The 14,169-nt window shown below is 49.0% G+C and overlaps 1 protein-coding gene across 1 annotated transcript in view; it reads left to right on the forward strand.

Moving 5' to 3' along the window:
• The window catches only part of VILL (villin like), a 59,188-nt gene that overhangs the window by 13,415 nt on the left and 31,604 nt on the right, over positions 1–14,169 (forward strand). Inside the window, exons 2-4 of the mRNA XM_005297126.4 lie at positions 996–1,077; positions 6,234–6,308; positions 12,801–12,997. Coding sequence (XP_005297183.1) covers positions 1,009–1,077; positions 6,234–6,308; positions 12,801–12,997 — 341 coding nt within the window. The 5' untranslated portion in view covers positions 996–1,008. The remainder of the gene's footprint in view (positions 1–995; positions 1,078–6,233; positions 6,309–12,800; positions 12,998–14,169) is intronic.

Here is a 14,169-nt window from a genome sequence, read left to right on the forward strand (position 1 = left end):
TCCGGGGGGCTCTGCATTTTAATTTAATTTTAAATGAAGCTTCTTAAACATTTTAAAAACCTTATTTACTTTACATCCAACAATAGTTTAGTTCTATATTATAGACTTATAGAAAGAGACCTTCTAAAACTGTTAAAATGTATGACTGGCACACGAAACCTTAAATTAGAGTGAATAAATGAAGACTCGGTACACCACTTCCGAAAGGTTGCCGACCCCTGGTCTATACACTGGGGAGCCTCTGGAATGAAAGAGGTTTGATACATGGACATAATCATAAGAGTGCAAGACTTGGAGCTATTTTTTGTCCTAAAGAGAACCACAGCCCCCATTGGTATTTATCCCCCTTTGGATCTGTGCCTCACCAACCTACCGTCCAAGCTTTGGGCCAGATCCTTACCAGATGTAAATTGGTGTAGCGCCATTGGATTCTATAGAGCTGTGGCGAGTTACACCCATTGACGATCAGGTCCCATAGCTTTGAAAGTTACCCTGTCTGTCGCCTGGGAATCGCCTGTTTGTTTTACTCACATAAAAGAAGGTTGAGTTAGTGCAGAATGGGTGTGAGGGGGATTCCTGGGTTTTGCACACAGCAGAAGCTCCCATCTGCCCCACCGTACAATACATGCTAAGAAGCATAACGGGCCAACGTTCTGCTCCAAACTCCTCGTTGTGCTTTTGTGGGTACGATCCCCGGCTCATGTCGTGCTTGGCATCTTGTTTGACCCTTTGGCCCTGTTCAGTGTGTGTAACATGGGGCCAAATCAGAGTGTGGGGCAGCATTTTATCTATCCTCATTTGAAATGACACCACAAGGTGCAAGGTCATGGGGAATCAGAGCCATGGTCTGTTGTTCGAATGGCTAAAGCCAGCAAAAGTCTGCAGTGAATTTTGTTCTTATGGGTGAATCCACGTTCTAGGAGCCTCGCTGCCACTTGGCTTGGAGTTTTACCAAACTGGATAGTTATTGTACACTTCGTCTTTCTCCCCTTCAGTTCAACCAGCAGAATGACGGAGACTGACACGGGCCTCCCCACTATCGAGAGAAAGCCGGGGCTGCAGATATGGACCATAGAGGTACGGTGAGAGGAGCGCATCCTTCGCAGACTGGGGGGGGAGGGTCTGGGGGCATTTTACAAGAAAGAGATGTTGTGAAGATTACTTAGGTGAGAGAGGAAAGATGGTCTTGTAGTTAAAGACGAAGGAAGACTAGGAATCAGGAGACCCAAATTCTATTCCCAGCTTTATCCCACTCTGTGTGTAACGTTCAGCGACTCGTGCAACGGCTCTTGGCCTCAGTTTCCCCATCTGTAAAATAGAGATAATACTGACTTAGGAAACAGGAATGTTGTGGGACTAAAGTTGATACTTTATTACAGGAGCATCCAGAGACTCCACTGCACTAGGTGCTGCACGTACACACTGTAACAGACAGGCCCCGCCTTGTACAGCTTTCAATCTAAATAGACAAGACCAAGATTGGGAGAAAGGAAGCGTTACTATTCCCACATCACAGCTGAGAAATAGATGATTTAAGTGACTTACCCAAGGTCCCGCAGTGAGTCAGTGGCAGAGTCAACGACTGAGCCCAGCTCTTCAGAGACCACAAGACTATCCAGAGCAGATACTATTCTTCACAGCAGCACTGATGTGACTGTAGATATGCCTAAGCCCTGTCTGCACTAGTGGTTTAGCACTGGTCCCGACGGCCTGTTGCCAGCCGTGACGGTAAGACAGGTGCTAGGGAGATGCTGCAGCTGGCGGAGAGTCCTGACCAAAGAGGTGGCCGTGGCTAGTGCCTGACTCAGCCTGTTTTCCCCAGAAGGGTGTTCCACAGTTGGCCGCCTGCTGCTGAGCGTGCCCCAAACAGGAGCCCCGCCCGAGGCTTAGAGAGCAGAGCCCAAGGACCTGAGCAGAGACTGTCGTGTGACTCTCGCTGGCAGGGACTGTGCAGTGAGACCTGCTTGGTGAAGATGTTGCCATTGGGAATGATGGAGAGTCATTGCCTTTCCCTGTTTGTGCACGTGGCATTGCGCCACTTTCCAGGGGAGCTGTCATTAAAAGCAAGTCTGTTCCCCAGGGACACGCTGGTATGAGGGGAAACCAGTTGGGCCACCAGAAAAATGCACGGCTTGAACTGCTGTGAGCTGCAGCTCAGCATAGCCATGAGAGAGAGAGAGTGTGTGTGTGTGTGTGTGTGTGTGTGTGTGTGTGTGTAAAAGTAATGTTGGAAGGGGTTCTCAAGCTTGTAGTGCCCACCAAAGCTGCTTGTTAAACCCCCTCTCCCACCACCAAAACTGAAAGTAGGCCAGGGCTGTCCACTGACTCAAACGTTCCCAGGCAAATGCTGGAAGCTATCGACTCTTGCCTTGACCCTCAGATCACCCTGGCACAGAGCTGTGAGGTTCAAGAGGCAGCTTGGAGCAGGAGGTGTAACTAACACTCTGAAGTATGTGCACGCACTGATCCCTCCGCTGCCTCGCCCATCCCCACCCTTAGTACGATCGTAGTTCCCAGGCTACGTACTGTGAGCAGGAGAGATCTAGATCAGAGAAATCAGAGATGGAAATGCCTATGACGTCATCCAGTCCAACCACCGCGCCCCCCTCCCTACAGTGCAGTTACTAGTTATTCATTCATTTGGCTTTAAAATGTCCCAAGCAATGAGGTCTCCACCATTTCCACATGGAATACGTAGTGGCTCACATTGTCAGGCCCTTTCTCCTGGTGTTCACCCCAGTCCTTCCTTTCTGAACTTCATTCCATTCCTTCTCGTTAGACACACTTGTTACTGCCCTGAATACGTTACTCTCACCTTTCAGATGCTCGTTGACGGGGCGGCCAGTTATATGGTACCGGGGTGCCCATGCTCCAGGAATATTCAGGGCCCAGGGGCCCGGCTCCACCAATGTTCAGGGCCGGGTCTCACCCCCAGCCCCGCCTGCCGTGCCCGCGCATCTCCCCCGAGTGTCTCCCGGCCCCGCCTGCCGCCCCCGGGTGATTTAAAAGGGCCCCGGGGGCCCCCAGCCGCCACCACCGGCAGCACAGTGGGGCTAAGGCGGCTTCCTGTCCGCCCTCGCTCTGCGCCACTCCCAGAAGCGGCCGGCACATCCCTCCAGGCCAGGGGGAGGGCGGGTTTTTCCATGCGCTGCCCCCGCCCTGAGCACCGACTCCGCAGCTCCCATTGCCTGGGGACTGCAGCCAATGGGAGCTGCAGGGGTGGTGCCTGCAGGCAGCAACACATGGAGACCCCCCAGCCCCTCTGCCGGAGTCACTGCCAAAGCAGTGTGCGGGTCATTTTCAAGAGCTGCCCGAGATAAGCCCCGCCCCAGCCCGCACCCCACATCCAAACTCCCTCCCAGAGCCTGCCCCCGCACTCCCTCCTGCACCCCAACCCCCTGCCCCAGCCAAGAGCCTGCACCCAGCACCCAAACTCCCTCCTAGAACCTGCACCCCTGCCCCAGCCAGCACCCCACACCCAAACTCCTTCCCAGAGCTCACACCCTGCACCCCCTCCTCCACCCCAGAGCCCGCACCCCAAACCCCCTCCCGCACCCGAACTCCCTCCTAGAACCCGCACGCCTCCTGCACCCAAACTCCCTCCTAGAGCCCACACCCTGCACCCCCTTCTCCACCCCAACCCCCTGCCCCAGTCCAGAGCCCACACCTCAAACCACCCCCGCACCCAAACTCCCTCCCAGAGCCTGCACCCCCTCCTTCACCCCAATCCGCACCCAAACTCCCTCCCAGAGCTTGACCCTTCACTCCTCCTACACCCAAACTCCCTCCCAGAGCCCACACCCTGCACCCCCTCCTCCACCCCAACCCCCTGCCCCAGCCCAGAGCCCACACCCCAAACCCCCTCCCGCACCCAAACTCCCTCCCAGAGCCTGCACCCCCTCCTCCACCCCAACTCTCTGCCCCAGCCCAGAGCCCACACCCCAAACCCCCTCCCGCACCCAAACTCCCTCCCAGAGCCTTAGGCAGGTGTGGGGGGGGGCAGACTTGGACCCGTTTTGGGCATCACCAAAAATTATACAAACCTGCCGCCCCTACTCGTTGATCGTTGTTTTGAACCCCGTGTGGTTCATTGATTCATAGATCTTAAGACCAGAAGCAACCCCGTATGTTGCGTCAACTTGTCTACAGGCCATAGAGTTTCACCCAGTGACTCCTGCACTGACCCCAGTAACTTGTGTTTGGCTAAACTCTTCCAGAAGGACATCCAGTCTTGCTGTGAAGACTCCAAGAGATGGAGAAACCTTGGTAGCCTGGTCTAAGGGTGAATCACCCTCGCAGTTGTAAAAATGTGTGCCTTCTTTCTAACTTGAGTTTCAGTCCCCTCTTGATTGTCTAGCACTGTGTTAATAAAAGGCCTGATATGGAACAAACCAAACCAGAACATTTGCCTGGGAAATTACAGTAATATGCCCTTGTGTACATAGTGTGCAGTATGTACAGAGTACGCAGTCAATGTCTGCCTACACCCATAGCACACAGAAATCAAACTAGCCCAGGACTGTGCTCTATAAATAGCGAGTGAGTCATAAACCACACATCATTGGTCTGAATTTCAGCCCAGTGAGTTTGCCCGGTTTCATATTCTTGTTTGAAGTGAACTGGAAAACTCCATGCAAATACAAATGGAGCCCAGAAATCTATTCTGCCTGTTCTCTGCTCATCTGAGTGAGGGAACACGACGGGGCTCTCGGCGTGTGGCTTACTGACCTTTCAAACGCTAGTTCTCTGCCTCTATGAAGCCCGCTGTCTCTTCAGTGTTAGCTAGGGTAGGTGCCAGGAATGCTCCATTCTGAGCTGTCGCTGGCCTAAGAGGTCAAATGCAGCAGTCGAATCCTCTGGTAAAGGTGAGCCTTGATGCTGCTCAGGCCAACAGCAGGGTTTGAACTCAAGTCTTTCAGCAGTAAAAGTATGAGGCTTTGTCACTTGAGGATAGCTCAGTGGTTTGCGCATTGGCCTGCTAAACCCAGGGTTATGAGTTCAATCCTTGAGGGGAACATTTAGGGAAGTGGGGTAAAAATCTGTCTTGGGATTGGTCCTGCTGTGAGCAGGGGGTTGGACAAGATGACCTCCTGAGGTCCCTTCCAACCCTGGTATTCTATGATTTAAAGGACTAAGGGCCTGAATCAAAGCCTGTTCAATCACATGGGATTTGGCCCAGGCTTGAAGCAGTAGGAGACTTTTACCTCTGCTGATAATCATAGATAAGATGAGTCCTATACTGAGCATTGGATTGCTTTGTTATTTATTCATTCCCCAGATGCCTCCCTGGGCTAAGCACTGGACAAACAGATAATAAGACAGTCCTTGCGCTAAACGACTTAGCAACAGCAACTCAGGGGCACAGTCGGGAATAGAACCCAGGTGTCCCAAATACCTGTCTAGCACTCATCCCACGAGACCACGCTGCCCCCAAAGGGAAGCGGTGTACTTCAACAGAGGCTCAAAACAGATAGATCTATTTTAAAGGTCCATTAAATCATAGAGGGAGAATTCAGCTTGTACTTCTGGGCTTCAGCTAAAACGGAGTTGTTAGCAGTCCATCTTTATTAATCCTTGGAAAATTTAGGGATGGATTTTCCCAGCTAGGGGACCTAACGCATTAGTTGGACACTTCAGCAGTTGCTCACTGATCGTATAGCGATGGGTGCTGTGTAAGAACTTAGAAACAGAGGCCAAGGCGTGAGTCATAGAGACCTCTCACCCTCCAGTTCAGAGCTGAAGTCCTTTGGCTTGCTCTGCACATTAGAGACATGCTGTGAATAGAATCCCCAGCACCTGTTGCTAGCACTATGCAAAATCTTAGAGCCTAATATTTTTAAAAGGTGTTTTGTTGTCACGTGGTTTACCCAGCCTGTGTCTGGAGCACAACAGCTGGTCTGGAAGCATCAAAGAATTATGTTTGACCTGCTGGGGTGTGTGGGTAGGTGGCTGGGGTTAGAAAGTGCTGGAGTCTGACTTTCCAGCAGTTTAGTTGTAATATGGCCTTTCTGCAAAGGTGAACTCAATGGCACAGACCGTAAACAGCAGAAAGACATGATGGCTCTGGGAGCAAGACTCTTGGGTGCTTAGTGCCTGGCTCCACTGAAGTCAATGGCAAATTATGGTAATATACAGAGGAGAAGGGTGATGCCCCATTTGTTACCCTAGCAAACTCACTGCTGTATCTTGTCCATGCATTTTTTTTTACTGTTGCTTTCTCCGATTTCTTGCAGAAAATGAAAATGGTTCCCATTCCAGAAAAGGCATATGGGGGCTTTTTCGAAGGAGACTGTTACATCATATTATATGTAAGTAAGCCAAGCAGATGTCAGTATGTTTGGAAATGCTCTGCACTATTTCATTAACCTCCCTTGGACTGGAGCTCAAGTCACTACTTTGCCTGGGTCCAGCAGCACCATGGTAAAACATAACTTATTTGCCATCCCAGCAACAGCCTGATTTTAACGCCGGAAGTTGCATATTCAGTATAGGAAAGGCCAGAGAAGCAACAATGGGGGGAAATGCATGAAAGAGGCAATCATCTCTGTTCTGTCCTCTTGAAAAGAACCCTCATACTCCGTGCTCCTACAGACTATTCCCTCCAGGGAGCGCTAAGGTGAAGGCCTATAGTTTGAAAACTGACTAACTGGATTTTGGGTGTGCCAAGGGTGCCGAGTTTTGAGTACCTTAAAATGGACCTGGTTTTCAGGGGTCAGGTGATCAGCCCTTTTTTTGAGAATCGGGCCCCTCTAAGGTGTCTCAAGTTGGGCTCCTAGAAATTCAGGCAGCCAAAATCACTGGTGGTTTTTGCAAAAGTTTGGCCTTAGTGACTTGCCCGGGGTCACACACTCAGTCAGTAGCAGAGCTGGGAATAGAAGCTACGTCTTCTGCACCCTGTCCTGTGCTGTAACCGCAGTATTGTGTAGTGGTAAGAAAACTGGAAGGGGGGGTCAGGAGAGCTCACGAGTTCACTCAGAACTTGAGCCAGGCTCACTTGCGATTTGACCCAGGCTACCCCAAAGGCTGAGGCACGTCTGAGAACCGAGGCTGAGCAGCTGGCTTGCAGCAGCAGAGGTGGCGTGCGTTCCCAGGGTGATTTTCCAGGAGAATGTGCTGTATTGGGGCTTCTTTAATATCTCCCCAACTCTTCTTCATTTGCATAGGTCGTTCCAGGTTCAGAGCATTGGCGCTGGAACTAGGGGAGCTGGGGGTGCTGCTGCACCCCCTGGCTTGAAGTGGTTTCCATCATACACAGGCTTTACAGTTTGGTTCAATTCTCTCAGCACCCTCCTCTCTACACATTGTTCTAGCGCCCCTGGTTCAGAGGCCTGCTTGGGTTCACTTTTCCATTTGGCAGCTGTTCGGAGCAGTGCTCCCCAGTGACCATTGCAAAGGGCCGAAAGCATCTTCGATGGCCTTATCACACTTCCTAAAGCGGGTGGGTGGGGGTGTAAATTCTCCCCTTCCTCCAGAGCCCCTGCAGCTCAGGTCTTCCACCCTCCAGACTGGGGAATTGCTGGTAGACCCGCATGGTCAGTGGGACATAGACCCACCCCTTCTCTGCCAAGTCCTGCCCACATTGCGCTGGTATATGGGGAGCTCAGGCAGAGCTGTGTTACCCCCAAATCCTGCCCTGCCTTCCTTATGGAGGGGAAGCAGAATTATTCCTTTGGTTTATACAGGGCTGGAGGTGGACTCAAATGGGTCTCTTCTTCCCACCCATCAGGCTGATACAGCTGCCCATGGACTAAGCCGGGGTTTATTCAGGGGAGGAGTGTTTGTCACTCCAGCATTAGAAGAATCGGCTTGTTCATGCTGGGACATGCTTCACTTTCCAGGCCAGGCATTGCCTGAATATAGCCTGCCTGCTGCTCAGTGACTCATAGGGTGGCACCCTGGGGATCTTTAACAAAAGGGAAGGCCTGCCGTGCCCTACAGCTAGTCATATTTCTCAAGCAGATGCTTTATGAAAGCAAACAGCAAGGTTGGCTGAGTCTCGGGCACAGCTGTGTGTGCTTGGAAATGAAAGCCCCCAGCTGCCATTGACTTGAATGGAAATTCTGCGTGAGGAGGTGATGACAGAACTTAACCCTTAGACAGGGCGAGGGAGGAAAGGTGGGGTTGTGCTGAAGAGTTTGTCTACACTGCAGTGAGACACTCGTGGCTGGCCCATGCCAGGTGATTCAGGCTAAGGGGCTGTTTAATGATACAGACTTTTGGGACCCTCTTCCCTCGCAGGGTCCTAGAGCCGGGGCTCCAGCATAGGCCCGAATGTCTACACTGCAATTAAACAGCCCCTTAGCCTGAGCCCCACAAGCCCGAGTCAGCTGGCACAGGCCAGCCGCAGGTTTTTAATTGGAGTATAGACATACACACGGCCAGTAGACTAAGGGTATGTCTTCACTACCCGCCAGATCGGCGGGTAGCAATCGATCTATCGGGGATCGATTTATCACGTCACGTCTAGACGCGATAAATCGATCCCCGAACGTGCTCCCCGTTGACGTATGGAGGTCGCGGACTGTTTAGGTACGGATTGTCTCTAGAGCAATGAGGCTCTGAGCTGCTTGCAGGATTGCACATTACATGGAGTGATTTCATTGCACATTAAGCAGCTATATCGAAAGAAATCAAGTTCTTCTCTGCTTGGGCTCTTAAACCGGTGCTCACCAACGTTATCTGAGTGCTTTCCACAGAACAAAACAGATAAACAGAATTTAGTCTCAAACCATTTTATAAAATGAGTCTCTATTAGTTTTCCTTCACAGTGGATGATGGAGTTTATCATTATAGGTGATGAGAAATGCCCAGCACCATTCACAAAACACCTGCCTTCAGAGGGCTTGCCTTTTCTCTTTAGGCTATTTGGCTTCACACAATAGGAATCACAATGGGAGGTGTATCGACCTCAAATGCACATGGAGCTAGACCTGTGTTTGAGAGTCAGCAGGGTTTCACACACCATTTGTAGTCACTTTGTATTCATTGTGTGTATTCTCGGCCTTTTGGCTGAGGGGTGAAAACATTATGTGTGTATAGAAGCATAGAAGATTAGGGTTGGACCTCCCCCACTGCAACTTCAGACCATTGCTCCTTGTTCGGTCATCTGCCACCACTGAGCACAGCCGAGCTCCATCCTCTTTGGAACCCCCCTTCAGGTCGTTGAAGGCTGCTATCAAATCCCCCTTCACTCTTCTCTTCTGCAGAGACATCGAGCCCTATGATCTATATTGAAAGGTTTCAGAGTAGCAGCCGTGTTAGTCTGTATCCGCAAAAAGAAGAACAGGAGGACTTGTGGCACCTTAGAGACTAACAAATTTATTAGAGCATAAGCTTTCGTGGACTATAGCCCACTTCTTCGGATGCATATAGAATGGAACATATATTGAGGAGATATATATACACACATACAGAGAGCATAAACAGGTGGGAGTTGTCTTACCACCTCTGAGAGGCCAATTAATTAAGAGAAAAAAACTTTTAAAGTGATAATCAAGCTAGCCCAGCACAGACAGACAGTTAGATAACAAGTGTGAGAATACTTACAAGGGGAGATAGATTTCAATGTTTGTAATGGCCCAACCATTCCCAGTCCTTATTCAAACCGGAGTTGATTGTGTCTAGTTTGCATATCAATTCTAGCTCAGCAGTTTCTCGTTGGAGTCTGTTTTTGAAGTTTTTCTGTTGTAATATAGCCACCCGCAGGTCTGTCACTGAATGACCAGACAGGTTAAAGTGTTCTCCCACTGGTTTTTGAGTATTTTGATTCCTGATGTCAGATTTGTGTCCATTAATTCTTTTGCGTAGAGACTGTCCGGTTTGGCCAATGTACATGGCAGAAACTACACCATCTGCTAAAAAAACTCCCTGACAAAGCACAGGAACAAATCTGTACAGACACATGCCTAGAACCCCGACCAGGGGTATTCTATTTGCTACCCAAGATCCATAAACCTGGATATCCTGGACGCCCCATCATCTCAGGCATTGGCACCCTAACATCAGGCTTGTCTGGTTATGTAGACTCTCTCCTCAGACCCTACGCTACCAGCACTCCCAGCTATCTTCGAGACACCACTGACTTCCTGAGGAAACTACAATCCATCGGTGATCTTCCAGAAAACACCATCCTGGCCACTATGGACGTAGAAGCCCTCTACACCAATATTCCACACAAAGATGGACTACAAGCTATCAGGAACAGTATCCCTGATAATATCACAGCTAACCTGGTGGCTGAACTTTGTGATTTTGTCCTCACCCACAACTATTTCACATTTGGGGACAATATATACCTTCAAGTCAGCGGCACTGCTATGGGTACCCGCATGGCCCCACAATATGCCAACATTTTTATGGCTGACTTAGAACAACGCTTCCTTAGCTCTCGTCCCCTAACGCCCCTACTCTACTTGCGCTACATTGATGACATCTTCATCATCTGGACCCATGGAAAAGAAGCCCTTGAGGAATTTCACCATGATTTCAATAATTTCCATCCCACCATCAACCTCAGCCTAGATCAATCCACACAAGCGGTCCATTTCCTGGACACTACTGTGCTAATAAGCGATGGTCACATAAATACCACCCTATACCGGAAACCTACTGACCGCTACACTTACCTACATGCCTCCAGCTTCCATCCAGGACACACCACACGATCCATTGTCTACAGCCAAGCTCTAAGATATAACCGCATTTGCTCCAATCCCTCGGATAGAGACAAGCACCTACAAGATCTCTATCAAGCATTCTTAAAACTACAATACCCACCTGCTGAAGTGAAAAAACAGATTGACAGAGCCAGACGAGTACCCAGAAGTCACCTCCTACAAGACAGGCCCAACAAAGAAAATAACAGAACACCACTAGCTGTCACCTTCAGCCCCCAACTAAAACCTCTCCAGCGCATCATCAGAGATCTACAACCTATCCTGAAAGATGATCCTTTACTCTCACAGATCTTGGGAGACAGACCTGTCCTCGCTTACAGACAACCCCCCAACCTAAAGCAAATACTCACCAGCAACCACACATCACTGAACAAAACCACTAACCCAGGAACCTATCCTTGTAACAAACCCCGATGTCAACTCTGTCCACATATCTATTCCAGTGACATCATCATAGGACCTAATCACATCAGCCATACCATCAGGGGCTCGTTCACCTGCACATCTACCAATGTGATATATGCCATCATGTGCCAGCAATGCCCCTCTGCCATGTACATTGGCCAAACCGGACAGTCTCTACGCAAAAGAATTAATGGACACAAATCTGACATCAGGAATCAAAATACTCAAAAACCAGTGGGAGAACACTTTAACCTGTCTGGTCATTCAGTGACAGACCTGCGGGTGGCTATATTACAACAGAAAAACTTCAAAAACAGACTCCAACGAGAAACTGCTGAGCTAGAATTGATATGCAAACTAGACACAATCAACTCCGGTTTGAATAAGGACTGGGAATGGTTGGGCCATTACAAACATTGAAATCTATCTCCCCTTGTAAGTATTCTCACACTTGTTATCTAACTGTCTGTCTGTGCTGGGCTAGCTTGATTATCACTTCAAAAGTTTTTTTCTCTTAATTAATTGGCCTCTCAGAGGTGGTAAGACAACTCCCACCTGTTTATGCTCTCTGTATGTGTGTATATATATCTCCTCAATATATGTTCCATTCTATATGCATCCGAAGAAGTGGGCTATAGTCCACGAAAGCTTATGCTCTAATAAATTTGTTAGTCTCTAAGGTGCCACAAGTCCTCCTGTTCTTCTTTTTATGATCTATATTGTGTACAAAAAATTGCATTCAGTGAATGTTATTTAGGCTGCAAAATCAATCACTCAAAAAATTAGGGGGGAAATGCCAGATTTACAGATGCCCTTGTAATGGTCAGTCTGTCACCTTGTACTCGATTAGCTGGGGATCCTGTGGGAAAAACAGTGTGTGATCATGTAATTGAAGACTGTATCCTCACAATGCACATTGTGTGAGCGTTTTGTGCAGGGTTCTGACCGCATGTAGGAACAAACATGAGAGTAAGGGCAGCTCACTAGTTGTGGCACTCAGGCCCTGATCTGGGAAAGGATGGGTCTAGTGGTTAGTGTTAGTCTGGGGCATGGGAAGCCTGGGATCAAGGCATTGTTCTGCCACAGGTTTCCTGTGTGAATGTAGGCAAGTCGCTTAGTCTGTGCCTCCATGAACTGGGGGTAATAGAACCTCCCTACCTAGCAGGAGTGTTGAGAACAAATACAGTGAAGATTTTGAGGCGCTCTGTTACTATGGTAATGGGGCCATATATGTACCTGAGACATAACAAGTAAGCACTTGCTAAAAAGGTAGGCATGTGTTTAAGTCCCATTAAGTGCTTTCCTGAATCAGGGCCTCCCGGCGTTCTTTATGGCTCAAATCCTGCTCCCATTGAAATCACTGGCAAAATTCCCAGGAGCTTCCGTGGTGCAGGGCTTGGCCCTAGAAGGACAGCTTGACCTCAGGTAGGTTTTCGCATGCAGAATATTAAGGGTAAATCCTGTTTCCCTTGCTCAGGGGAACGTTCACTGCCTGCAGGGGAGTTTTGCCTGAGTAATGGCTCCGCGAGCCGGCTCTCTAGTTTATACCGGTTCTCCTCTGCCAGAGGTATTATTCACAAGATGCCAATCATGCTTTCAAGCTGGCCTGGTTCCTGGATTGCAGGTCTAAGCAGATCTGCATGGTTCCACTGTGTGAACCCTCCCAGTGCAACGACTCTCACCCTGACCTCCTCTTTATGCCGCTTTTGTCTTTCCAAGAACAAGAAGACCTCAAACGGCTTCATCACGGACCTACACTATTGGATCGGGAAGGACTCAACTCAGGATGAACAGGGCGCTGCAGCCTTCTACGTCACGCAGATGGATGACATGCTTGGGGGAAGCCCAGTGCAACATCGAGAAGTGGAGGGACATGAGTCCGAGGCCTTCAAAAGCTACTTCAAAAGTGGCATTATGTGAGTGGAAATAAATGGCGCCTGCCCAGCTGGCCCAAGCACTCAGACTAGGCTGTAGGTCTGGTCAAAAACATTCTTATTTTTTAAATTTTCCCTGTTTTTTCCCCAAATTTTCAAAAAAAATTCATCACAATTTTAAAATCTGAAAATTGTTGACCAGCCTCATAGTTGGTCAAAATCAGGGGAAATTTTCATAAACTCCTTCCTCAAATTTTTCTCCCCAGTTTTTTTATTTTGGAATGGGAAACATTGCACCCATCTCTACTAAATCCTTTGAATCTTTACTGTACATGCAGGGTAAAAATTGGATGGGCCTAAACCTCCTCTTCATCAAACCCCACGCAGGCCTGAGTCTCATTTCAGGCAACCAGGACACATCGTTAGGACCTTCATAAAACAAACTCTGCACAGGACATGATTCTAATCTCACATTGGCAGTAATCAGGAGTAACTCCATTGGAGTCACTCTATTTTAGGCTCTTATGTGACCTCCATTACCAGAGTATATGAATGCTTTACAATCTCTAATGTATTTAGACCACTGGACCAGCCTTTCTCTCCGGGACTGCCTCATACCTTGTGTAGTTATTCATACCTGTGCAAAGCCGGGCTAAAATGCTATGAAATCTGAATTCCCCCTCACATTGCTGATAGCATTTTGCACCCATTTTATTAACCATTATTAAATTTGTGGACCAAGTTGAAATATTATGTTACTGGTGTGTTACCAACTGGGCTAGAACTATTATAAAACCCCAAAGCTACATCTTTTCTTTCCAACGCAGGCATGCACATTGCTGAAACTTAGTGCAAGGCCTGATACATGCATGTGAGGTGTGCGATTGTGCAAAATGCATAGTGATCACGAGAGGATGCCACCCATCCTCTCCTTGCTGGTGCACCCCACAAGCCAGGAAAACAGCTCAGGATTTGGGATGCGTCTGTGTCTTCATCATAAAGTTGTGTTGGAAGGAACTAATGACATCATGCCTTGTGACAAAGGTGTGGGGCAAGGGTACCCCAGTGTCACGAGGCACCTCACTACCACCTGCCCTTAGCACGAAGCGGGGAGCATGGATCAGCGTTCAAGTCACACTCCCCACAGTACCTGGCCTGAGCCAGGGAAGCTAATGGTTCAACCAGCGGACCAAATTCGGTGATGAATCCTGAGG

This window comes from Chrysemys picta, chromosome 2, assembly GCF_011386835.1.
Source record: "Chrysemys picta bellii isolate R12L10 chromosome 2, ASM1138683v2, whole genome shotgun sequence".
NCBI lineage: Eukaryota > Metazoa > Chordata > Testudines > Emydidae > Chrysemys > Chrysemys picta.